This window comes from Phacochoerus africanus, chromosome 15, assembly GCF_016906955.1.
Source record: "Phacochoerus africanus isolate WHEZ1 chromosome 15, ROS_Pafr_v1, whole genome shotgun sequence".
Lineage (NCBI taxonomy): Eukaryota > Metazoa > Chordata > Mammalia > Artiodactyla > Suidae > Phacochoerus > Phacochoerus africanus.
In genome coordinates, this window is record NC_062558.1 from 108,738,367 (window position 1) to 108,765,173 (window position 26,807).

The 26,807-nt window shown below is 53.5% G+C and overlaps 1 protein-coding gene across 1 annotated transcript in view; it reads right to left on the reverse strand.

Annotated features, from left to right (window-relative positions):
• Positions 1-2,442: 2,442 nt before the first annotated feature.
• SLIT1 (slit guidance ligand 1) overlaps positions 2,443-26,807 on the reverse strand; it is a 180,711-nt gene continuing 156,346 nt past the window's right edge. Inside the window, exons 26-37 of the mRNA XM_047760650.1 lie at positions 23,554-23,717; positions 21,156-21,280; positions 20,798-20,895; positions 16,393-16,532; positions 16,115-16,208; positions 12,931-13,068; positions 11,141-11,378; positions 9,401-9,531; positions 8,805-8,959; positions 7,404-7,692; positions 6,563-6,774; positions 2,443-5,719 (exon numbers count right to left, since the gene is read on the reverse strand). Of these exons, the coding sequence (XP_047616606.1) occupies positions 5,481-5,719; positions 6,563-6,774; positions 7,404-7,692; positions 8,805-8,959; positions 9,401-9,531; positions 11,141-11,378; positions 12,931-13,068; positions 16,115-16,208; positions 16,393-16,532; positions 20,798-20,895; positions 21,156-21,280; positions 23,554-23,717 (2,023 nt within the window). The 3' untranslated portion in view covers positions 2,443-5,480. The remainder of the gene's footprint in view (positions 5,720-6,562; positions 6,775-7,403; positions 7,693-8,804; positions 8,960-9,400; positions 9,532-11,140; positions 11,379-12,930; positions 13,069-16,114; positions 16,209-16,392; positions 16,533-20,797; positions 20,896-21,155; positions 21,281-23,553; positions 23,718-26,807) is intronic.

Consider the following 26,807-nt stretch of genomic DNA (forward strand, 5'->3'; position numbering starts at 1 on the left):
CTGTGTCTGTGTCGTTACTGGAGGGGGTACAGAACGCCTTCAGCTTGGAGCCCATGGCAAAGTGGGTACGTGGCCAGAAGGAACCAAAAAGCAATACCGCTTCCTGCTTTTGCCTCGGCCGCCAGTGTTAGGCCTTCAGGGAACACTGTTTGCCAGATGCGAGGCCATTTTTGTGAGTTATGCCTAACGTTGAAGAAAAGGAAACACAATGGGTGACCCTTGGGAATTCCTAGGTCAGAGTTGGGAAGGTGCCAGTGCTTCGTCCTGAGGTGCAAGGAGCAGTCGAGTCCCCGCTCAGGGACTCCACTGTTGAATGAAGGGACCGTGGGCACAGCCACCGGGAGGGCTGCCCCCGCTCTCTGAGCCCATGTTGGGGGATGGCAGAAAGCTGACAGGAAATCCTTCCACTTGCTAGCCTCATGACCCGTTTCATTACAGTCTTTCAACTCCCCCGGAGATGGGTCTATTTGAGGGTCCAGTGGGCCAGAGATTCCTGTGGAATCAACCACATTTTCTTTCTTTTCTTTTTTCTTCTTTTTTTTTTTTTTTTATCTTTTCTAAGGCTGAACCCGCGGCATATGGAGGTTCCCAGGCTAGGGGTCGAATCGGAGCCGCAGCCACCAGTCTACGCCAGAGCTCACAGCAACACCAGATCCTTAACCCACTGAGCAAGGCCAGGGATTGAACCCGCAACCTCATGGTTCCTAGTCGGATTCGTTAACCACTGTACCACAATGGAAACTCCAACCACATTTTCATTAGCACGCCCATCTGGCAGGGACAAGCGACGTATGCAGAACTACACCCAGTGGAAATGACCCCACCACTGCCAGTCAGGCTGCCCTTCTTAATTTCAATTTGGAGAATCATCTTGTTCCAAATTACGACTTTTCGTTGTCAAAATAGACCTCTTTTCCTCCAGGATTCATCCTCTGGTAGAATAACTAGACTCTGACCTCTCAGGTGCAGACTGGCTTGGGGCGAAGGGACATCTCTAAAATTAACTCTCTGAGGGCTCAGGGTATAGGCATGATAGAGATGTATTATCACCAGTAGCCGAAAAGCGTGGCAAGTTGAGTTAGAAGCCTGGGCCTTTTTTCTCTTGCTTCCACCCTCCACCCAAGCCCTGCTGTGCCCATTCCCTTGGCTGGAGATTTCCTTGCAACTGTGAAATCTGCCACTTACTTTAACTCAGAGGCTGTAAACTGGTGGCTGATGGCTGTATTTTACTTAGCCCAGTGTTTTTAAAAAATAAATTGAAAAACTGAGGGTTTATATAAAAATTGATTTCTGGTTTCTCTTTGAGAAAAAAAAAAAAGAATAATGAAGATCTGACAAAATGAATGCATGGCAAGACTCAGCTGAAGCTCAAGAGATTGGAAAGTGTGCCTTCAGCTCATCGCAGTCTCCCTCAGTTACTCTTTGTCCCTTGTTCCTTACCTAGGGAACTAGGTCTCTGTCCCTGTGGCTTTTTCAGAAGTGGCAGTACCAGTGGTCAGCTGGAGGGCATGAGCCCACTGGACTCACGTGGGAAACCTACTGGCCGCTCCAGACTCTTGAGCTTACATCTTCCCTAATTGAACCCATTTTCTCCCTATACCTCATTCATTACATCTCCCAAATCCCTAATTGCTTTGAAGATGCCGCAGTTACCATCACTGCCCCCTTTCAAGGTGACAATGCACTATTAAGGTGTGGTTTGTGTGACCATCACCACAAATGGGAAATCTGTGGTTCACAGTCCTGCATCAAAGGAGGGGCAGCTGGGTCCCCTTTGGTGTCAGGGGCCTTGTTCAGCCTGATTGCCAGAGCCTGGCCTCACCTAGACACTCAGATCACCCATCCTACAAAACTCCTGAGTGCCTTTTTCAGACTGAAACCGTAGTAGAACCACTGCAGAAGTATGTTAGCCTCCTTTCTCCAGGGATCTCTAAGAACCACTGTTCTGGCTCCTGGCACATCCGTCTTACCAGACAGTTTGAGAAGCCGCACTGCTTTCTAATCTGTTGCCCTGATGCTCTGAAACCTTCAGAGCCACATTAAATATGGGGGTGGTTCTGCACACTTACAAACTTACAAAGTGTGGGTGTGACAGCAGACACTTGAAGGGAAGTGAGGGTGGTCGGCCTCCCAAGATCTGTGCTCTATTCTCACACTGTGCTCTGCCCTGTTCTCACGCTGACATCCCCAGGGAGGGAGCTACGACAAAGCCCCCTGCCCCCCGACCTCCCCTTCCTTCTTCAGGAGGAACAGACCTCCTCTGCCACTTCAGGAAGACTAGAGAGTCCCAAAGGCAGATACCCCATATATACTGCACTTGGGCTCCATCCCTAGACTGTGGCTGATGTACGGGCAGCCCAGGAACTCTCACATTTGCAAGGGTGCATGTCAGCAACCCCGGGGTTCATCCTTGATGCAGAAAAAGAGACAACAAGGCAGAACCAGAGTGAATCAATGTCATGTTCGCATGAAGACAACAGACAATATCCAACATGTTCTAAAACAGCACTTCTCGGGAAAGGGCAAGTGTGGCTTTTTCAAGGGCTTGTTCTACACCAGTCTCTTTAAAAGAGTGATCCAAACAAGACTACAGAAACCCCCCAAACAAAATGTCACAACTACAGAGCATCTGAAAATCAAAACAAGACACTGGATGTTGACTTTAACATATAAAAATACTATAACAAAATGAAATACAAATATATATTAGAATCTGTTAAGTATTCTGTATAAAGAGATACTTTCATGGTTAGGCTAACAGCAGGCAAAGGGGAGACAAAGTCCAGCCTTTTCCATTTCCTGACACGTGCACAGGGAGCCCAGGCCACTGTCGCCCGCAGGCTGCCAAAGCAGCAGCAACCTCGGCACTTGCCCTGCTTGTGTCTCTTCCGTGGCAACAGTCAATGGCAACATCAAAGTGAACTGGAGGTCTTTATCGAAGAGGTGCAAGGCGTGGAAACAATTTCTCAGATATCTCGTGATCATCTTCTTCTGGGACTCAGAGAGCCCAGACATGAACAGACAAGGTGTGCGGTGATCCAGTCACTTAGTCACTTTCAGGTTGGTGGTTCGGCTGAGAAGACATTGATCCCTGGGCACTTGGGTCTCTCGGCCACTTGTGGTAGATCCCAATCTTCCAGCTCAACCAAGGGAGAGTGTGGAGCTGGGCTGAGACGTGGGACATTGTGGAGGGTTGGATAGGGACAGCAATTAGCTCAGAGGGTGCTCCCTGCAAACACTCCATCCTCTGCCCTCCCAACCCCATGGCACTGGCAGGGCAGGACTCCCGGCAGCCATTGCCTGTCTGCAGATGCTCTTTCCACTTTCCGTAGAGTGAGACGTCCCTGCCAGTCAGTGCCCCTCAAGCCTGGGGATCGGCTGAAGGGCAGTGGGGAATGGTGGTGGCCAGGGGAAGGTATGTGCCTTAGGGTTGGTGGGTTCCAGAACCCTCTTTTCCATGGAAGGGGAAAGCTAGTTACACTGGAGCTTTCCTGCCTATCCAGGCTGGTGCTGGCTGCTCTCCAGGGTCCTGCAGTGGCCTAGAAAGTCTAAAGGAGAAAGGGATGCTGTGCAGCCCTAGGAAAATCCCCTGGAGGCTCAGTATGCTGCTCATGGGTGTGAGGGGCACTGTGGCCTTGCTCAGAGCTATGAGAAAATAGAGCACGACCCCTGGTGAGGGGCAGAGCCAGCCGTAAGGACACCTCCCTAAATGGGCAGGGCAGGGTCCTCTTCCCATTACAGAGTCCCAGATTCAAACTCACTGGTCTGAGCCCCAGGGTAGTGGAACAGGTCAGGCTATCTCAGTCCTATCAAGGACTCTGGGATATTCAGTGTCAAGGACTCTGCCCACTGCCCACAGGCACGATGCCACCTCAACTCCATCACAACACACTCCCCTGACCCTGCCTTCTGTTTACAGATGGACAAAGCCAGGAGAGGCACATGCTCACCCTCTTTGCCCACCAGGAACCCCAGGTGCACATGTTTTTGGGGAGACACCAGGACAGGAGAGCATGACCTTACAGCCAGCTCGCTATTCAGGCGCAAAGATCATCTTTCTGTGTTTCTGTTCTGCATGGAAGAGAAGCATTTGTAGCTGCACAGCCATGCATCCGAGATAACTCTTCAGACACTAAGTCCTTCCTTCCAACACCTCGAATGAGCAGCTCTGCCCTGAACCGGTGTCTGTGGTTGGAGCCCTCACTCGGCTCAGCTCTCTGCCCAGGTATCCTGGCTGCTCCTGTGATGCTCTGTGATCAGTTCGCATCTGTCCACAAGGGCAAAACACCCACAGTCCCCAGCCCTGATTAGGCACATAAATACTTGTTGACTTGATTAACGAAGACAAATCGTCTAAGTCCTCCAACTACCCTCCTGGAGCCACAGTGGGAGGGTCTACATGGCTCGCTCAGTCCTCCCCCCTCCCCATTTGATAGCTGAGGAGACGGGGCCCATTGGGAAGAAGTCAGCTCAGAGTAGCAGAGCCAGCAGAGGTTTCTTGACGCCTGGACCACTGCCCCCTACTGGTCTGCAGTGTGAGGCGATCTGAACCCATCCTAGCCAAGCAGCCTAGCCCAAGTCCCCTACACCCGCAAACCCCCTGCCAGTGGCTAGCCAGCAGCTCACAGCTAGTTAGTGGCTGGGGAAGCCCAAGGCTAATGCCTCCTTGATGGCTAGTGTCTGGAGGTGGTGATGTCTATTCAGCTGGAACTAGGAAAACCCCTGCCCTCTTTGCAGGGACCCCACCCGGGAAAGGTCCCAGCCATCACTTCCTCCACATGAGAAACCTCCTTGAAGTTATAATGCTCATCCCATAACTGCAGGATTCAGATGTCTGGTCCTAAGACCCACCTCCACCCCCAGGCCCGTTCCCAAGCAAGCAGTGGCTGCACCACACTGCCAGTCAGCCCAGGGGGCAGGGATCCGTCCCTTCCTGGCCAGCAGGAGGGGCCCTTCCCCTCCGCACCCGGGCCAACTTGCCAACAGACGCTGCAGCAGCGAAAGGTGAGAGCCGCCGGGGCAGCGGCCCCAGGGGAGGGTGAGAGTACTTCAAGGTTATCTGCAGAGGGCAAAGGGCTTCTAGGGCCTGCACGGGCCACGGGCGAGAGGGAGAGGCTGTTTGGGAAGAGGCAGTCCCTTCTTCAGACCCAGGCAGCAGGCAAGGAGATGTCACCATTCTGCACTTCTTGGCCTGACCTCACGCACACATTCATTCAACAAATATTTATTAAGCGCCTATTTGTGCAAGGCACTTCCGAAGAGGGCGGGCTGCAGCCCAGGCCACGCCCACCCGCCCCGCCCCCAGCTGCGGCGCCTCGGGCTTTAGAAACGTGGTTCTGGCCCCACCCTCCACGGAAGGGCCGCTTGCCCAGGCGCCGCCCTGGTGATGGCCCGCACCCCAGCCCAGCTGCCGGCCGCTCGGTCTCCGCCGAGGCCGCGCCCCCTCGCCCGCCCTCTCCCCTCCCCGTCCACGGCAGGCGCTACGCGCAGAGGGCACAGCCACACTTGGTGGGCTTCTCCACCTCCTCGGCAAAAGAGGTCCCGTCGCTGCACTCAAAGGTGAACTTCCTCCGCTTCAGCCGCAGGCCCTGGCAGCAGCCCTGGCCTGGGCATGAACCCCGGCACTCCACCCACGACAGGGGACGCGTGGTCTGGCAGATGGCATAGCCCCTCTGGACCTGGTGAAAGTCCCGGACAGGGTCCCCCCGGCACTCGGACTCTGGATGGGACAGACACCAAGAGAAAGCCTCAGGGCACACCCATGGGCCAGCGCTGCCCCCGCGGGGGAGGCAAGCGGAGGAGGAGGACCAGAGGGTGGGGCAGCATCCTTGGACCCCGTCCTCCAGCTCTTAGACCTCATTTTCATCCCTGCACCCTCTCCGCCCCACATGCACATGCACACGCTTCATCCTGGGCCCACAGTGAGGTCTTTCTAGCGGCCAAGGCCCTCCGGGGCAGATTGGGCAGCCCGGGCAAGGTGAGTTCAGCAGGAGTGCAAGAGGTGGCTGGACGCCTGGGAGACAATGACGTCAGAGAAGGAATTCCAGCGGGAGAGTGTGGCCTAGGGGACCCTGAGGATGCCTGAGTTCTGGATTTCTCTGGCTCCTCCCTGCCCCTTTCAGCAGGAGTCCCTAGACCATCTTGGTCACATGGACCAGGGAGGGCCTGGGAAGGCATCCCCAGGCCTCAGACTTCCCTCCTGGTCCCTAAGTGATGCATCCCCAGGCCTCAGACTCCCTCCTGGTCCCTAAGTGATGCATCCACAATGCAGAGGTTTGGGCAGGAGCTGTTACCCTGGTGGTCTCTCTGCAAGGAGAGACCCCAGCCACAAGGGACTCTTAACCCCAGGAAAGGGGCTACAGGGCAAGCTGGGACAGGGAGAGATGAAGCATCTGTCTGGGGGTGGCCTCAGAGGGTTGGGGCACTACAGCCCCATAGCAGCCCAAGGTAAGGAGGGGTGAGGGGGCACAGAGGGGTTGCCGAGGTTGGAAAAAGAAAAGTCACTAAAGCAAGCTGTGGGGAGGGACCCTGGAGAGGGCGTGTCAGGAGGGGGGCCCCTGACCTTGCTCACACAGCTCGCCCGAAAAGCCAGGGTCACACACGCAGTGTGCCCCTTTGGTGGCTGAGGCCTGGCAGTGGCCGTGCAGACACCGCAGGCCCCCACAGGGGTCTGCAGGTGTCCCGGCCTGGTTGCACAGGGCCCCCAAGTACCCATCCTGGCACTGGCAGCTGTAGGAAAGAGCATCTAGAGGCACGCATTTCCCGTGGACACACCTGGAGGGGACAGAGAAAAGGCACTGTGAGGACAGGTCGGAGCCAATCCAAGCCCACCCGAGGGGACCTCACATCCCCAGCCTTGGCTTCACAGGATGTTATTGTGCTATTCCCAAAACTGAAACAAAGGGAGCAAATTGTGATCCTGTGTTTGTCCCTAGGGTCCCTTTCTTTTTTCTTTTTCCTTTTGCTTTTTAGGGCCATACCCACGGCATATAGAGGTTCCCAGGCTAGGGGTCTAATCGGAGCTGTAGCCACTGGCCTACGCCACAGCCACAGCAACGTGGGATCCAAGCCGCGTCTGCGACCTACACCACAGCTCATGGCAACACCGGATCCCTAACCCACTGAGAAAGGCCAGGGATCCAACCCGCATCCTCATGGATCCTAGTTAGGTTCGTTAACCGCTGAGCCACGAAGGGAACTCCCCTAGGGTCCTTTTCCTGTTAATAAAAACTGAAAACCAGAAAAAATTAATAAAACCCTATGTTAGGCCACATGTTCCAATTTGGGGTTTTAAAAATAGTCTTTGCTCCCCATGGGGAAGTGGAACTTGCAGAGGGAAGGGAAGGGAACCTGCAGATGGGCGGAGTGGTGGGGAGGGCTCCCTGAGCGCAGCCCAGGCTCACTTGTGACCATGGCAGGGGCCATCAGCTGGCTGGTCGCAGTTCAGGCCCCGCCAGCCGGCCTCACAGTGACACACGGGCCCCGGGGTGGCGTTGGGCTGGCAGATGCCATGCAGGCAGTAGAGCTTCCGGCAGGGCTCACAGCCTGGCACCACGCCTGGCTTCATCCGAGTCTTGGTGAAGTCCTGCAACTCATTATTGATGTACAGGTTTCGGATGCAACCATGGAAGCTGGAGCCATTGAGGATCTGCCACAGGCGGAAGGCGGCTGAGTTCACATCCACGGGCATCCCTGGGGCAGAGGGGAGGGGGCAGAGCTGGGCTGAGTTGGGCTCAGACCATGCCTGGCACTTGCCTCTGAGGTCCACTGAGCATCTCGACAGTGTCCCTCTTGCCCTGGGACTCTGTCCTTCAGTCTCTGCAACCCTGGGCCAGTGTCTTTTGCCCACATTGGAGGGTCCAGACTCCTTTCCCAGAAGAAATAGTGAAGCTGCTTCCTGTGTGATCAAAGCCCCGTGGTGGGTGGGGCAGGCCTGGCAGCAGTCAGCTGACAAATCATGCTCTGGGTGCCTGAGTCTGGCTGCCCGCATCCAAGGCTCCTGCTCAGAACACCAGCTTTTGTCTCCCAGAGGCCCCCAAAGCAGCTAAGGAATTGGGCCCAGAGCTTATACATATGGCCTGTTGTTACCCACTTGTGTGGTCATCACTTCACAGCAACCCTTTCACATCCGAGTTGCTGAAAACCCTTTGATTTCAGTGCTCAGTGACTTGTCCAAAGTTGCACAACTAGTACACAGCAGAGCTGGGATTAGAATCCAGGGTTCTGTCCCTCGCACAGGCCGGAAGTCTCAGCAAGGCCGTCTGCAGCACTGAGACGGCCCCACTGCATCCAGAAACCTGCCTTTTCTGGACCTAGAAATGTTCTCAAGTGCTGGATGGGGTCATTTAGCCACAATGCCTGTAAGCCCAGTTTGCGGGGTCCGCAGCCGATGCAGGGAGTCCCTACCTGGGCCTCTGAAGGCCCTGAGAATGGGCCCTGAACAACTGACAAGCCCCCTCTGCCCCAAAACCAAGAGGAAAGGTGCCTACCATGCAAGACAGCTGGGAAAGTCCATGTCCCTCCCAGGCCAGGCCTCAGGCCCAACCCATGCACCCATCCTGGGCCAGGCAGGGAGCAGCATGGGCTCCAGGCAGGGAGGACAATCCACCAGCAGCTTGTTCAGTCACTAGGACCCTCCCCCACCTCCTCCTTGGAATGTCCCCCATAGGGCAGTGCAGTGCCCTGTTCTCCCGGCAGGCCTCAGGCCAGAGAGCAAGAGGCCCCACGCGGAATGGCTGTCACCATCACCTGATGGAGGGGCCTGGGGAGGGCCAGCTGCAGCTCCACCAGGGCCAGGTCCTCACCTCCCACATAGAGGGGAGCCTCACTGTTGAGCGTGTAGTGTTTGCCGAAGTTGTCCATGGTCATGGGGCTGCCGCCATCGATGGAGAGATTCACCATCTGATCAAAGGTGACCAGCTCAACGGTGTGGAACTGCCCATCATTGATCGTCTCGGCACTGGAAGAAGACGAGACGCCCCCACCCCAGGGAATGGCTTTCAGTGTGACGCATCCCTACCTGGGCACTGCCCCAGAAAAGCCATTGGTCCAACAGCTGCTTCCCAGGAAACCAAATCTCTAAGAAAGGGGACTGTGGGACTTGGTAGCCCCCTGGTCCCCACTGCTCCCCTTCTGGAGACTCTCTCGGGGAAGCTGAGAAGTTTATTAAGCAGTTTCCCCTCCCCAAAAAGGAGCCCCCGTGAGGTGGTGGTGGGGGATGGGGCAGGATGGCACCACTGCTCAGGCCCCAGAGAGCCTCAGAGGTGATGTGAGTGCCCTTGACACTGGGGCAGCCCCAGTCTCTGGTGATCCCGACAACCACCTGCTCTTGGCCCAGGATACCCCTCCCTGGCAGTGTCCCAGCCCTTAAGGTTAGCTGGTGGGCATGAGGAAGCCCTACCTGTAGATGGCAGAGCTGGGGTAGCTGCCTGGGTCGTAGCTGACACGTACATGGCCCTGGTACAGCTCCACTGCAATGTGGTCGTTGTCCCCGTTGTACAGCAGGATCCCATTGTCCTCTGCCGTGGAGACCTATGGCAATGGCACTTTCTCTCCCACCCACCCCACGCAGCAGCGGCACAGGCTGGTGGGTGCGGCAGATGGAGGACCCTCGATGAAAAGAGAGATGTGTGCAAAAGTGTCCCCCCCTAGCCTGCCCAAGTGACACATCCTCCAGGGGTCGCTGACCGAGGCTGGCAGCAACCCTGTTCAAATTCCACCCACTGCCACTCTGGCCGGGGCCAGGCAGGGAAAGGCAGATGGGCCAACTGAGGCCTGGAAACTGAGCCAAGAGATAAAAGAGCTTGGGACCACCAGCCCAGAGAGGACAGTTGGACTGGACGTGGGGTATCCTATTCTGTGGGCCTCAGGGAGCTGCCCTGGGGCCAGGATGGGACCTTACAGAGAGGACAAATTCAGAAAGACTCTCTAACAGCCAGAGCCATCCAAACCTGGAAGGGGCCACTTGGGAGGTAGCACCTGTCCCTTGAGCCATGCAAGCAAAAGCTGGAGCTGTACCTTAGGAGGGAGATCCCTCTGTGATGCTGTAGGAGCCATGGTCTTTTTTTCTGCCTTGTCCCTCCTGGGTCAAGACCCTGGCCCCCTGGTCTGTAGAGCTGGCACATGGCCCCGTCTGGACCAATCATAGCATGCCATCTCCCTGGACTCAGTGGTGGGTCCAGGGATGGGCATGTGACCTAAGGCAGGCCCACCAGAGATCTTCCCTGCGGTTGTTGCCTGCTGCCCAACTAGAGCTGGCGGGGAAGAGCCCAGTGATGGGGAGGGTGGGATAAACTGAGCATCTCCAAGGATGTGCCTGAGGCAATGGCTGGGCAGGGTCTTGGTGAGTTTTATTTTGTGGAGCAGTGAGGCTAGCAGTGGTCTCAGCTGTGTAGACCGTATAAGTGGAGAGGGGATTTTGGAGAGGGGATCAAGGGTAGGACAGCAGAGTGAGTATGTTTGAGAGGTGGAAGGGTTCTGAGAAAAAAAGAAGGAGAAGAGGACAAAAGAAAGGAGAGAAGAAGGATGTGCATTTGGGATGGAATTTGGGGAAAAGAGACAGATGACTAAGGAGAAGTTTAAAATTTTGTATCGTGTGATGTCCAGGGCAAACTACTCTCCTGCGCCAAGAAATACTTGGCTGACATAACACTGCTGTTGAAGTGAGACTTGCTTCTATTTCCCTCATAATGATGCTCTGAGATGGGATTCAGGACATGGAATGGCAAAATAAGGGATCCCAGGGACATTTGGGACATGTACATAGACATAGAAGCCAGGGCTAGCTGTGGCTGTGTTCCTGCCACATGGAGAAGCATGTCTGCAGCTTGGGAGGCTCAAATTGAGGCTTTGAGGAGTTGTTGAGACAAGAGTTTGGTGGGAGAGGACCCTGGAAGTTTGGTTTTCTGGGTCCAGTCACCCATGCCCTTCTCTGAGACTGATTTTGTGACCCAATAACCTTTCCAGCTGAGCTTAAACGAGTTCAAGCTGAGATCCTGATACCCACATCCAAGAAGTCTGGACCAGCTCAGGATCCTCCCGGCCATCCTGGGAGGGATGCATCTTGATGCTCTGACCTGAGTGAGGCCAGGAGCCCCTGCTGCCTGACCACCTTCTGCGGCCGGGCACCCTGGGCACGCACCTGCAGCGTGATGTTGGCCCGCGGCCAGTTCTGCAGGTCGGTGAACTGCAGGTACGTGTCGCGATCCACGAAGTTGACACTGAGCAACTTCTCACACTCGGGGCCGCCAAAGCCCGGGAGGCACTGGCACACGGGCCGGTTGCCCTGGTCCACACAGTTGGCCCCATTCTGGCACTCAGTCCCCTCACAGGGGCTCCTGGGGGTAGGCCGGTGGGGAGGGGTCTCACAGAGCTGCCCACTGAGAGGGAAAGGACACAGGTCAGAGGGGACAGGGCCGGGGAGCAAGGAGTCATCATCTCTCTCCCACAGTCCTGGAGAGAAACTCACTAAACATCTTGGAACACTGTGCCTTTAAAGCATCAGATGATGCTCCTAATAAACACTTTCCCAGAGAGAACTAAGAGCCAGAAGGATGCTGAGAAACAAGTGTGGCCCCTGGACCAGCGGCAACAACATTGCCTGGGCACTTGTCAGAAATGGACTCTTGAATCTGGCTTTTTTTTTTTTTTTTGGTCTTTTTGCCTTTTCTGGGGCCGCTCCCGTGGCATATGGAGGTTCCCAGGCTAGGGGTGGAATCAGACTGTAGCCTCCGGCCACAGCCACAGCCACAGCAACGCCATATCCAAGCTGTGTCTGCAACCTACACCACAGCTCACGGCAACGCCGGATCCCTAACCCACTGAGCAAGGCCAGGGATCGAACCCGCAACCTCATGGTTCCTAGTCGGATTCGTTAACCACTGAGCCATGATGGGAACTCCTTGAATCTGACCTTTAATAAGATCCCAGGTGACCTGTGTGCACCTTAGTTTAAGAAGCACTCACTGCTCGTGTCAACAAACTCTGCTAGCAAGTTTGACTATACCCATTTTATAGAAAAGAAAGCTGCAACTTAAGACACAAGCAAAAGAGAGAGGACTCTATAGCATCAAATAATCACAACAGCCAAAAAGAAGAAACAACCCAAATGTCTATCAATGATGAATGGACCCATATGACGGAATATTATTCAGCCATAAATAGGAATGAAGTTCTGTGACATGCTACCATGTGTATGAACCTCTAAAACATGATGCTAAGTGAAAGCCAGCCACAATGGACCACAGATTGTATGATTCCATTTATACAAAATGTTCAGAATAAATAAATCTATAGACACAGATGTTACCGATTAGTGGTTTCTAGAGCTGGGATGGAGAGGGGTTGTGATGACAGATACGAGTGTGGAGTTTCTTTGGGGTAATGAAAATATTCTAAAATTGATTGTGGCAATGGCTGCACAATTCTGGGAAACTACGAAAGCCAATGAATTGTACACTGTAACTGTGTAAACTGTATGGTATATGAATTATATCTCAATAAAACTGCTTTTAAAAAAAAGACACAAGCAGAGCATGGGAGGTGGGTGGCCAGAAGGTGGGCAGGTGCCCTCCCCTCCCAACCTACCAGAGAGGCCAAGATGCAAAAGTAAATGACCTTCAATGCAGGACATGTCTTCAGGGGTTCACTGGGCAGCTAAAGGATGGGGCATTGCCCAGTAATCTGTACTCACCTCCCACTCTGCCCAGCAAACAGGTCAGGGGCCCTTTGCCTGTGCTCTGAGCTGCTAAGAAACTTTCCCCAGACCGCACAGATCGTGACTGCCCTAGCCAAGCTTAAAGCCCCGGGACCCAGCGCCCAGGCTCTGACCCTTACTCCCTCTCGCTAGCCACACCCGGGGGCTCCTGCCAGCCCCAGAGGCTGATGGCTAAGAGGAGTCAGTGGCTCGTGATGGATCCAGGGACCGCTCACCTGAAGCCCTCAGCACAGGCACAGGTATAGCCGTTGACTTCGTCCACGCACTGGGCCCCATTCTGGCAGCGGTGGTCCCTGCAGTCATCCTGGTTCTCACTGCAGTTGTCACCTGTGTAACCTGGTGCACACTCACACCTGGGGGTGGGCAGGGGTGGTGGGCCATCAGCCCCACACACAGCACAGAGCTCAGCCAGGAGTCTGTGGGGCCCTGGGGCCGTGTGTATGACAGAGAACCTCACGGCCCCATGGGTCTGTGGGGTCCCCCAGGAGATCACACAGAGCCCTAGCTGTCAAGATGCCTTCACCTGTCCTGGGACCCTTTTCTGCTCCAGGAAGAGAGCTTGTGTGGGCTGCAGGCGGTGGCGGGAGGGGGGACTGGAGGGCTGGACACCCAGCAGCTGGAGGAGATGGACCCTTGCGGCGGAGGACCCACCCTCAACACAAACATCACATCCAAGGTCAAGCTTCAGCCCCTTTTCAGCCCACCCACCTGCCCCTGCAGCCCCAGTGCATGGCCTTGAGTCCTGTGGGAGCTCATCCATCCGCCTTCCCCAGCCTCCCAGCTGCACGGGTCCAGCCTCCCAGGGCTCAGATGTCAGAGCCCGCCTCTCCACAAGCTCCTGACTCCAGGCCAGGCCCCAGCTTGCCAGCTCCCACTGTGGCTCACCACTCACCTGGGTCAGTCCATTTCTGCCAACCACTTGCCCATCACATAAGGAGCGCACTCCTCCAGCCCTGTTCAGTCAGTGCCCTCCAGATGCTCCCTGTCCTGCTCTCCCCTCTGGTGGGCAGATCTGTGTCCACGGGCAGCAACCCCCAACCCCCAGATGCCTCTGTCTTCACATCTACTGATTCTATACCCTCTTCTCTCTCCCAGAGTCTCCAGCCAAGCCAATACCTCACCTCCTCCAGGAAGCCTCCAGCAAACACCCCTTACCTGAAACCCTTCCAAACTCCAAACTATAAACTCCATGGCTCAACCAAACAACCTGACAGGTAGATGCTCCTACCTATTCCCAGTGTTTTTCAAGCGCTACGAAATAGCTTTGTACCCAGTGCATGTGCGCGTGCATGCGCGCACACAAACACACACACACAAACACACACACAACATATCTCAGAAACCAGTTTCATGCCACAAATACTTATTCTTACTATATAAAAGGGCATGATGCTCTCTGATATTTTCTGGGTTTTTAATTTTTTTAATTTTAATTTAATTTTATTTTATTTTGGTCTTTTTAGGGCCACACCTGTGGCATATGGAGGTTCCCAGGCTGGGGTTCGAATCAGAGCTGTAGCTGCTGGCCACAGCCACAGCAACGCCAGCTCCAAGCCACATCTGCAACCTACACCACAGCTCCTGGCAATGACAGATCCTTAACCCACTGAGCAAGGCCAGGGATTGAACCCTTATCCTCATGGATACTAATTGGGTTTGTTTGCACTGAGCCACGATGGGAACTCCTTTTTTTTTTAATTTTAATGTTAATATCAATCTACCCAACTGACCCCCATCTACTACTGGGTCTTGAGTTGCAGTCTGAAAATTGTGACAGTGGCTAAGCACCCACCCAGTCATTCACTTTCATTCATTCCCTGAATGTGTGCTGAATACTTGCTGGGTTCCAGCTGAGCATCTGCTGGTTCCATCCTTCCTCTAAGACAGGAAGTGGAGTGAACCTGCTCCACTGAGTACTCCTTCTCTGTGGTGGGAGGGCCTATCCCAGCGGTATCCAACTGGACAAAGTGCAGTCCTGTTTTAGTCCACCCTCCGAGGTCCTGCCCCTCTGAGGAGTGGGCATGCACTTGCTCAGCCACTGCTCTGTGGTCTGCCGTGCCAGCCCCACCTGGAAGCTCAGCCAGGAATGCACCCTCTGTCCACCTTTCAGAGGGACACTCCCAAGCAGCCCCCAATCTAGGATCTGGGATTCAATGTTCCCCCGGCTCTTGCTTCCTGCCCAGGGGGCTTTGGCAGCTCCTGCTGGACTGAGTCCCTGGGTGTGTGCGTGCGGGGGGGTACTCTACCCTCTGTCCTGGCCCAAGTGGCTGGGGTTGGGTCCCTTAGCTACAGACCTGAAGAAGTCCTGCCCGCTGGGCTGCTCTGACTGATGGAACAGGGTTTGAGACCGCGTTTGCAAAACTGCAGATGGGAGCAACCTAAAAACCCTTGACCTTGGAGTTCCCATCATGGCACAGCAGAAATGAATCTGACTAGGAAGCCATGAGGTTGCCGGTTCGATCCCTGGCCTCACTCAGTGGGTTAAGGATCTGGTGTTGCCATGAGCTGTGGCGTAGGTCGAAGAGGCGGCTCAGATCCTGCATGGCTGTGGCTGTGGCTGTGGCTGTGGTGTAGGCTGGCAGCTGCAGCGCCAATTAGACCCCTAGCCTGGGACCTCCATATGCCATGAGTGCAGCCCTAAAAGGCAAAACAAAAACAAAAACAAAAACAAAAAAACAAAATACGACCTTCACATCACAATCTTCTGGTGACAAAGCACTCCTGCATCTGCCAGTCACAACAATGGTGACAACAGTCAACGACCCTTTATCCAACTCTCCTGAGACCAGATAGTTTGGAAATTCAGAACGTTTTGGATTTTAGAAAGGCAACACAATGCCTAAAACTGCATATTATGTAACATGACATTTGGATCTGGGGCAGCCTCTTGATTAAACATGTTCACACTCTGGGGCAAACTCTGCATATATTCACACCACAGGGGATGAACACTGACTGTAAGTAACCTCTTATCAGGGCAGATCAGTTTTTAATACCAAATGCACTAATCAGATCAGATTTTGCTATCAAATGGGCTTTTGGTTTTGTGCATTTTGTAATGGGCCATGAGAAACTGTGGACCTGGAATGCTATTTATGGAGTATTTTTCAAATGTCAGACATGGAGGTAAGTGCTTTCCACGATTTGCTTATCAAATCCTTACAACCACCCTAGGAGGAAGCTACGGGCGCACCCAGTTTGCAGATGAGAAAACAGAGGCCCACTCTGTTCACCTCATGACCCTGACCAGAACCGCCACCCCTCTGCTCCTGGTACTGACCAGCAGGAACCCTGTACAGCGGAGACCAAACTCACCTGACAGGTGAGGAAACAGGTCGGGGGGGAGAGGAGAGGTGAGGCAGTGGCCCTTCCCTGACCCTGGAAATGGGCAACACTGACCTGGGTCCATCCGAGGTGCCCACACACTGGGCCTCATTCTGACACGGGTTCAAATCCGGGGAGCAGAAGTCCACCAGCTGTTCACAGGCCCTTCCTGGGGGAAGAATGAGGAAGAGGCAGGAGGGAAGCTGCCCCCTGTGCCCCGCCTGGTGGCCGGCCCAGCAGAACGTCCTGCAGACACTGAGGCACGGCCCCAGACCTTCCATGCATGGGAACCGGGCTTCAGGCACATGCACCCCCCCACCTCCCAGCAGGTGCTCAAACCCCACTGCGCTTACCGGAGTACTGCGGGGGGCACTGGCAGGTGTAGTTGCCCACGCCGTCCACACAGATGCCCCCGTTGGCACATGAGTGCTCCACACAGTCGTCTGTGTTTTCCCCACAGGTCGGTCCTTCAAAGCCGGTGGGGCAGGAGCACCTGCAGAGGGCAGGCAGAGGGGGAGAGGTGGGTGGGCCCATGGCTGAGGGCAGCCTTCCTGAGGCACTGCCGGAAGCCTGTAGCCTATGGTCAGTTTCATCATCCCTAGTCTGGGTCAGCCCCTCGTTAGGTGCTGGGGGTTAGAGGTGAACAAGACCAGCCCTGTGCTCAGATCACTCACAGTCTAGTGGGGGAGACGACGAAGAGACTGGTGACCAGAAGAGAGCTGGTGAGTATCAGAACGGTGCGAAACTGAGGCTGCGGAGGGTGGACAAAGGGGCAGAGGACACCTAGCTCCTCTCTGGGGGGAGAGGTCAGGGCGGGCTTTCTGGAGAAGGTGACGGGTTGGCCAAGGGACTTGGACAGGGGAGAACAGGAAGGGGAGGGAAGGTGGCGGGGTGGGGGGGGGGGGCAGGGGGCAAAAGCCTGGAGGAGAGAGAGCCTTCAGCCAGTCAGCAGGCAGGCTAAATAAATAGTTCGGGAGCATATACTTCAGGGGTGGGGATGAGGGTGAGCCCAGGGCTGGGGGTAAACAGGAGTCAGGTCATAGAGAGCCCTGGAGATCAGTGATCTTCAGACCGGGGTACACGTCCCCCTGGGGCACCTGTGGTTTTCCAAGGGGCACGTGGGTCAGAGAGGTCTGAGAGATCCACTTCCACATCTTCCAGTTCTGCAGGAACTCCTCCCTTAACTGACCTGCCCAGAGCTCTGGAAAGGTGCGTGGGCACATTTCCCAGCCAAGCCAGGGTGGGCCGTGCCTGGGACCTAAGCTCCATGGGTGCCAAATAAAGGGACAATTAGGAATATTGATGTTTCCAAAGTGAACTAACAGATGCTTTTGCAAGTCAAGAGGTTTCCGGCTTGGTGCATTAAAAGGAACTGAAGGAAGACCTCATGGAGCTTTCAACTCACAGAGCATTAAAAATCTTTTTTTTTTTTTTTTGGCCACCTTCTCGGCATGAGGAAGTTCCTGGGCCAAGGATCCAACCGAGCCACAGCAGTGACAATCCTGGATCCTTAACTGCTAGGCCACCAGGGAACTCCTAAGAATCACTGTTGATGACAGATCACTCTGGCGTTTTTGGCACATAAACTTGAAAGGGTTTCAAGTAACTACGTGATATGGTTATAATAAAACTGCTAATCCCATTGCTGTATTTATGTGAACAAACTTTCGCAGCACTTACAGCTATGTATGTACTTTTTTAAAGGAATAAATTGACAGCTAAGCCCTCTCACATTGTATAATATTCACCTCTGGACACACAAACCAATTGGAAGAAGATACACACACACAAGCTCCATCTATCTCAAGAGATACAGTCAAATAAAATTTACTTTTATGTGTAAAAATCATCAATCAAATTTTGGAATACAGTTATGTTGTTGTGATCAACTATATATTATCGATAACTGTCACGATAACCCAATGTAAAAGAAACTTTCAATCAGAGGCTTATGGTGACAAGAAGTAAGAAAAAAAACTTTAAATGTATACACCCATGTTGGTGGCAGAAAAATACAGCAAGGTGCTCAAGGAAAACATCTCTAGCCTAAAAACAGATAACATTAGAGGAAAAATGGGGGTGGTGAGGGGAGTAAAATAGAAATACTAGTTTCATGGAGTTCCCATGGTGGTGCAGAGGAAACGAATCTGACTAGGAACCATGAGGTTGCAGGTTCGATCCCCGGCCTCGGCCTTGCTCAGTGGGTTAAGAATCCAGCGTTGCCATGAGCTGTGGTGTAGGTCACAGACACGGCTCGGATCTGGCTTTGCTGTGGCTGTGGTGTAGGCTGGCAGCTGTAGCTCCGATTGGACCCCTGGCCTGGAAACCTCCATATGCCTTGGGTGTGGCCCTAAAAAGACAAAAGACAAAAACAAAAACAAAAAAAAAGAAATACTAGCTTCAGGAGAAATGAGAGTGACGCAAAACATTGGAGCTGTTAAACAAGAGCCCCTTCGTGTGATTTTAAAATGATTTTTCATTTGGAGAGTGATAAAAGGATGGTTTAAGGAGTGATCATTTTGTTTATTTATTTTTGGCCAGGTCCACAGCATGCGGGAATTCCACAGGGCAGGGACCAAACCTGCAGCACAGCAGTGACAACGCAGGGTCCTTAACCCGCTGAGCCACCAGGGAACGCCATGATCATTTTTATTTTTAAATGTTAAAAATATGTACAGTATCCTGGAAATTACCTCTTTTCCAACGCAAAATTAAACTTACCATGAAATATTTTATCTGTGCCTTAAGAATGTATAGGTAGTTTGTGGTTTTAAAAATGTGCTTGGGGGGAGTTTCCGTCGTGGCTCAGTGGTTAATGAATCTGACTAGGAAGAGGGAGAATTAAACTTGCAGGGAGAATTAAACTCCAGGATACATCGCACCACAGTAGGCTTCCAACCTTTTTGTTCAAATCCTACTCCCCGAGCACAACCTTGCAGGTTCGATCTCTGGCCTCACTCAGTGGGTTAAGGATCCGGCGTTGCCGTGAGCTGTGGTGTAGGTTGCAGATGCAGTTCAGATCCCGCTTTGCTGTGGCTCTGGCGTAGGTTGGTGGCTACAGCTCTGATTCGACCCCTAGCCCGGGAACCTCCATATGCTGCGGGAGCGGCCCAAGAAATGGCAAAAAGACAAAAAAATAAAAATTAAAAAAAAAATAATAAAAACAAAAATGTGCTTGGGGAGTAGGACTTGAACAAAAAGGTTGGAAGCCTACTGTGGTATGGTGTATCCTGGAGTTTAATTCTCCCTGCAAGGCTGGGGGAAAGAACAGACAGGTTTCAAGCCAGCTGAGAGGATCCCAGCTTTGTGTTTCAGAAAGTCCCCTCCGGTGGGCTTGGGGTCAGATAATTGAGGAGACCCTTGTGAACCTCAGGGTTGAGGGCTAACTCAGGGAGGCACCCCTTTCCACCAAGAGGGCCCTTTCCAAAGCCCCCTCACCCGATCTGTAAGGGTGCCAGATATGAGGGGGCTACTTCTACCTGCACCTGCTCTCTGCCTAGCAGGGGCCGTTTCTGGGGGTGTCCTCTAAGCCCCCCACTCTCCACAGAGTCTGGCCAATGAGGGGGCTTTGATGGAGCTGCTGCCAAAGCTGAGAGGAGGACTGAACCTACTGTAAAGACGCCGTTTCCAAGGCAACACCCTGGAGAGGCCATTTAAGGTTTTCTTTTTTACATCCAGTAATTTGGGTTTGCAGAGACAGGTTCAGCCATTTCTGCCAGTAGATTCAACATGGTTTTCTGAAGAGCCACTTTACTCAGCTGGCAATTTATTTTCAGGAACTAAATGCTATGTATTCCTCAGAAAAAGCTCTGGATCCGGGAGAGCACTGGGAAGGTAGGGGGCTCACTGAGAGGCTCTGGGGGATCAAGGGGGCTTGCAGGGCGACCCCAGAACTGGGAGGACTTGTAAGATGAGTTGTGAGGTCCAGCCCTTCACTGAGCAGCAGGGAACAGGGCTGCCCATGGTGTGACCAGAATGATCCATGAGCTGGTGAGAGAGACCCCCAAGGGGTGACATGGACTTGCTCCTACCTCTGGGCAGGCCTCCCCACCCCTGCCCCAGGGGCTTGGGGTGGCTGCTTGATCCCGAGGAGCTGGCTAAGGACTCTGCCTTCAGGCAACACTGGCCCAACAAGTAGGTGTTTTAAGATGCCCCAAACTTATTCTTGGCACTACCACTGCATATGCCCTAAGCTATGCATTCCTAGTGCCCTCAAATGACCTGCTGGGAGTTCCTGTCTTGGCTCAGCAGTAATTAACATGAGGATGCAGGTTCAATCCCTGGGTTAGCTCAGTGGGTTAAGGATCCCAAGTTGCTGTGAGCTGTGGTGCAGTTCACAGCGGCAGCTTGGACCTAGCATTGCCATGGCTGTGGTGTAGGCCGGCGGCTGCAGCTCTGATTAGACCCCTAGCCTGGGAACTTCCATGTGCTGTGAGTGCAGCCCTAAAATAAAACAAAACAAAACAAAAAAACCTCCTGGCATCTGGCAAGAGCAGGAGCTCCAAGCCCCCCCGGTCCCACCCCTGCCTGCTGTGTGACCCGGACAGTCCCTAATCTCCCTGTGCCACAGGGAGAGGCCTCTGGCTATGATTTGGAGGGAGAGCCTGCTCCCCCTGAGCCACTCCCCCATCTCCCAGATCACAAGAGTCCTGGATCACCCCATTTGGAGGAGGAGGGCTCCAAGGCTTGGGTGCCCGACCCCATCAACACCTCACCCACCAGGGTTCAGCCTCTCCCTGCTCCCTCCCCACAACTCACATGAAGCCAGCATCCTCGCCCTGCTGTGAGTGGCAGGTCCCACCGTTTCCACAGGGGCTACTGGAACAGCTGTCCAGGGATACCTCGCAGTGTCGGCCCTGGGGAGAAAATCGGTGACAGGGACCCCAGGGAGACGGAGGGGTTAGTGAGTCCAACGGGGACAGCCAGCTCCCTCAGCAGCTCGGCCTGCCTGTCCATCATCCACATGTTAGGTCATTGATGGAGCACTCACTTGGGCTCCTGCTCTGAGCCAGGCACTGCCCTGGGCCCTGTGGGCTGAGTGGCCAACAAGACAGCTCCTCCCTGTCCTCCCAAGCCCTCGAGCAGCCCCCCACCTCCCACCTCAGCCTCCACTCACCTTATAGCCGCTGGGGCAGGCACACCTGTACACCTCAAGGGGGTCGTTACGGCAGCTGCCCTGGTTCTGACATGGGCTGGACAAGCAGGGATCACACTTGGCCTGGACAGCCAGGGTTGGGGGATCTGAAGCAAGGGGAGGGCATTAGTTCCGGGAGCAGGAGGAGGATCGGGCTGGGCACAGAGCCCCCAGCCCCGGCTTCCCTACGCTGCAGGGGAGGGCGGTGGAAGCCCTCTCCCCAAGGAGACAGTTGCCCCTTCCCTGTATTTCCTCTGTGTTGTGCTCACCCTCCTTTCACGGTCCACCTCTGCAGCCTCTGGACCCTCCTCTGTAAAATGAGGTTAAGAACAGCCCCTGCCTCAGGGGGCTGTAAGGACTAAACAAGATCATCCCCCCAAAGTGCTTTACAGGTGGGCGCTGGACACTAAGAGCCACCACACAGTGGTCAGGGCAGGGCCATCGGAGTGAGAGCATCATGGTCACTATTAATAAAGTTGGCTGAGGAGTTCCCATCATGGCACAGTGGAAATGAATCCGACTAGGAACCACAAGGTTGCGGGTTCAATCCCTGGCCTTGCTCAGTGGGTTAAGGATCTGGTGTTGCCATGAGCTAGGGTGTGGGTCGCAGACGTGGCTAGGATCCCAGTGTTGCTGTGGCTCTGGCATAGGCCAGCAGCAACAGCTCTGATTAGACCGCTAGCCTGGGAACCTCCATATGCTGCAGGAGCAGGCCCTAGAAAAGGCAAAAAGACCAAAAAAAAAAAAAAAGATAAAATAAAATAAAAATAAAGTTGGCTGACCTTCTCTCTATCCCTCACACTCTTCAGAAGCAATCACCCCCAGCCCTGTCACCCACTGGTCAGGACAGCAAAGGCAGCCAACACAGACAAGAGATTCTGAGAGGAGTCACACTTAGGAGGAAAAGGTCCATGGCTTTGACCTTTTATCTCTCCAAGGCTGGACGAGAGAGGCTACAGGCATGGCTACAGGCATGACCTTCTCCAGCCTCTCCAGGACTCACAGGTGGCCCTTCCCTGAACCCAGAGGTCGAGGCTGCCTGGGGTGCCGCAAGGAGGAGACTTGGGACCTTATAAGAGTGAAAAAGACAGCCAGTTCACTCAGGGTTCCACTTAGCACTCCTTCTAGAAGTAGAGAAATATCAGTTCCACTAAAAAGGCATGAGTAGGACAAGAAAGAGAAGACTTTCTAGTAATAACTGGAGGGGAGCAGGAAGGTACTCTTGGGGTACAGGTGGGGGGCTCTGTTTCTTGATCTGGGGGCTGATTATCTGGGTGGGTTCAATTTGTGAAAATTCAGCGAGCCATTCCACCATTCACTAACGAACTGAGTACTTCTTTCTGTCTTTCTTTCTTTTTTTTTTTTGGCCATACCTGTAACAGGAGGAAGTTCCCAGGCCAGGGGTTGAACTCGAGCCACTGAAGTGACAGCACTGGATCCTGAACTCTCTGAGCCACCAGGGAATTCCCTGTACTTTCTGTTATGCATGTCATATTCCAACAAAGTGTTTTAAAACACACACACACACACACACACACACACACACACACACGCAAAATCCAGTACCAATCCCACCCGGTTAAATAAACACTGAGCAAAAGTTTCAACATAAATTGGCCTGCTCCCAACAGCCAAGCCACAAATCGGGCCCCTTGGAACTGTTACTTCTGTGACAGCATCCTGCACACAGGGTGGCTGAGGCCTCCTCATTAACCCATGGCTGTCAATTTCACTTCCGCTGACGGCCTGTGAGCTTCCAAAGGGCAGGAGCCATGACCCACAGCCTCTGGAGCCCTCCCACAGCTGTCCCCCTGCACACAAAGCTGGGCCAGGGCAGCCACTCGGCCGCCTCCCTCTGCTCGGCAGGGCTCCCAGGGCTTGGGCCGTCAGTCAATCAGTCAATCAATCCCTGAATGAGTATTTACAGATGCCCAGGGTGAGGCGCCTCCAATCACACTCAGGCCCTGGATTTCTGCAAATGTCAGGAGAGTGGCAGCTGGGTCCGGTGGCTCAGGGATTTAAGCTAATTGCTGAGCACAATTCCTACCAAAGGGAGGCCTGAGTGCTTGCACTGCTGAGAGGCTTGGAGCTTCCAGAAACACTGCTGCTATTTTTATTTTCCTTACATAACCCCTGGGAGGGAATAGAGCTCTTACAGCCTGAGATTTTCCGCCTGGCTTTTTTGTTGTTGTTCATTGTATGTCAGGAGGAGAGGGGAGCCATGCTAACAAGCAGCAATGTCATCTGTCCTCCACGCAGGTGGTCACTTCAGGGACACGGGAGTATCTAGAAGGCCCTGCCAGGGTTGGTGGGGGAAGCAGAAGGTGGGGTGGGGGAAGCCACCCGGTACCCACATCCCATCTCATGCTCCTGGGCTCACCTTGGCATTCGAACTTCTTGGCAGGCGTGGTGAGAAGAAGCTTGCCCTCCATGTCCGGGGGCCCAGCGCAGCGGGCAATACCTGGCTCCTTATAGCCTGTCTTCACCCAGCCTGACAACCAGCGGAGGTGGCAGTCACAGTACAGGGGGTTGGCACCAATGGCCCTGGGTCAGAGAGCAGAGAGACATAGGCATCATAGCTTCATGGGGTGCTTCACCCACTGGGCCCCCAGGGAGCCAGCCATTACTCCAGGAGCTGGCACGATCCTAACATGCCTCATGACATGAGCATTTACCGTGTAGCCAGCACTGTTTAAGCCCTTCCCATCTGTTACCTCGCCTAGCCCTCGCCACATCCTACTCATCCCCCTTTTATGAGTTGCAACTGAGGTTCAAAGGGTAGAGGCACTTGCCCAAGATACACAGAGAGAGTGGGGAGGTGAGATTTGAACTCCGTGCTGTGAGGCCAGAGCCTTTGCATGCATGGCCTCCAGAGCGCACAGGGGAGAAAGGAATCAACATTTAGCGCTGGGATGAACGAGCTGTTTCTCCCATGTTAGAGCATCTAATCCCTGCATCAACCCAGAGAAAACAGCTTGCGTTTGCTCTTCTTCAACTCAGAGACGTGGGAACTGAGCCTCACGTGGAATCGGGAATTTTCCTGGGGTCACACAATCAGAGAAAGGCAGCCCCAGATCCAGACCTAGAGCTATCTGGGGCGGAAGCTGATACTCTTTCATCTTTCTTTCTTTCTTTCTTTTTTTTTTTTTGTCTTTTTAGGGCAGCACCCGCAGCATATGGAAGTTCCCAGGTTGAAATGGAGCTGCAGCCAGCTGGCCTACCCCACAGCCACAGCAACACCAGATCAGAACATCATCTGCGACCTACACCACAGCTCATGCAGCGCCGGATCCTTAACCCACTGAACGAGGCCAGGGATCGAACTTGCATCTTCATGGATACTAGTTGGCTTCGTTATGGCTGAGCCACAATGGAAACTCCTCTTTTCACTTTTAACTAAATAAGAAGCACATGAATGCATTCTCACTGTAAACTGCTTTCACACACTGCACAGTCTCCACCTCACACAACATTGTGAATGTCTAAATGCCACTGAATTGTACGCATCAAAAAATGGTTACTTTGGGGAGTTCCATTTGTGGCGCAGTGGTTAACGAATCCAACTAGGAACCATGAGGTTGCAGGTTCGATCCCTGGCCTTGCTCAGTGGGTTAATGATCTGGTGTTGCCCTGAGCTGTGGTGTAGGTCATAGGTGCGGCTCGGATCCCGCGTTGCTGTGGCTGTGGTGTTAGGCCCGAAGCTACGGCTCCAATTAGACCCCTAGCCTGGGAACCTCCATATGCCTCGGGAGTGGCCCTAGAAAAGGCAAAAGGCAAAAAGACCAAAAAAAAAAAGGTTAGTTTTATATTCTGTGAGTTTCACTTTGATTTTTTTTTTTAAAGGCACATTCCTATGTTACTGATGGGAATGCAAGATGGTGTCAGTCCTGGGGGCGGGGGCAGGGGGGGCGGTTGGGGTTGTGATATCTATCTGGTCAGCAATGCAGTTGCCTTTTGACCCAGCAACTTCTGTTCCTGGGTGTTTATCTCGCAGATGTGCCTGTACAAGCGTGTAAAGGCATCTGTGTAATGGTATTGACCGCAGCCTTGTTTGTGATAGAAAGACTGGAGACCTCCAGTGTTCACCCATGGGGGGTGGTTAAGCAAACTACCCTATATCCACATTACCAGTCTACACCTCGATCCCTGCCAACCACAGGACCCAGGGGCACATGGTCACCACACTCAGGCAAGTAGCCCTCCAGCCCTTTCCCACATTTACACACATGGTTCTTTGTGAGGAAGAAATCATATCCGTCCACTCTACATTGTTACTGAACCGTCGGCTTCTTGTCACTAGCATGTCTTGGGGACCTTTCCAGGTCATCTCTACGGATCCACCCAGATATCAAACTGCTTCATAGCATCCCAAGGAATGGATGCCTCCTAGCTTTTGCTGCCAGACATTCTGGTTATTTCCAAAGGCAGGGAACACTGCTGTCCATGCCTCTTTGCGAGGAGTGAGCATTTCTCTAGCAGATTCAAGTCACAGAGGAAGTGCATGCAAAATGCTAACAGCAGCCCTCCAAAAAAGGTTGCCTCCACTTACACTCGCCCGCAGTGCGAGGCCAAGCCTGCTCCCCAGCCCGACACTGTGCGCAGCCAGCCTCTTCTGCTTTGACCCATCAGGTGGGCAAGCTCATAATCTTCTCACTAAGCCACAGCGAGAGATTTAGGGATGAACAGGAGACATGGATTGGGGCGAATGAAGGGGCCAGAGGTCTTTAAGCCAACAAATAGAAAAATCAGAGCCTCGGAGTTCCCGTCGTGGCACAGTGGTTAACGAATCCAACTCAGAACCATGAGGTTGCAGGTTCAGTCCCTGGCCTTGCTCAGTGGGTTCAGGATCTGGTGTTGCCGTGAGCTATGGGGTAGGTCACAGACGCGGCTCAGATCCCGTGTTGCTGTGGCTGTGGCGCAGGCCGGCGACTACAGCTCCGATTTGACCCCTAGCCTGGGAACCTCCAATGCTGCAGGAGCGGCCCTAGAAAAGGCAAAAAGACAAAAAATTTTTTAAAAATTAAAAAATTTAAAAAAAAAAGAAAAATCAGGGCCTCATGCTGGAAGTTCATTTATACCAACATCATTGTGAAAACAAAAAGATGTACTAATATTCAAGAGCAGGGGCACATTTATTAAGTCCCAAATGGACGCGCTGCTGTTTTCTGCCTGTGTCTGGGCAGCACAGAGAAAGCGGTTCCCCCTGAGATTGTTCGGTCTGATGAAAGCAGCAATGACTCTGAGCCAGAATTCCCCCAATAGCACAACTTCTAAAGCAGGACCAACAATCTTGGACTCCGGCCCCGTGCAGCTGCTCACTGCCCGGGTGACCTTGAGTGGCTCACTTAACATCTCTGGGGCTCACTTTATGATCTGAGAAAGAGCCTGCAATCTGGAGGGGAGAGAAAGACAAGCACATATAACCTGAAATGGGTACCAAGGGAATAATACAACTGGGGAAAGGAAGCCAGTTCATGGAGTTCCCATCGTGGCTCAGTGGTAACGAATCTGACTAGGAACCATGAGGTTTCGGGTTTGATCCCTGGCCTCGCTCAGTGGGTGAAGGATCCGGTGTTGCCGTGACTGTGGTGTAGGTCACATATGCGGCTCTGATCCCACGTTGCTGTGGCTCTG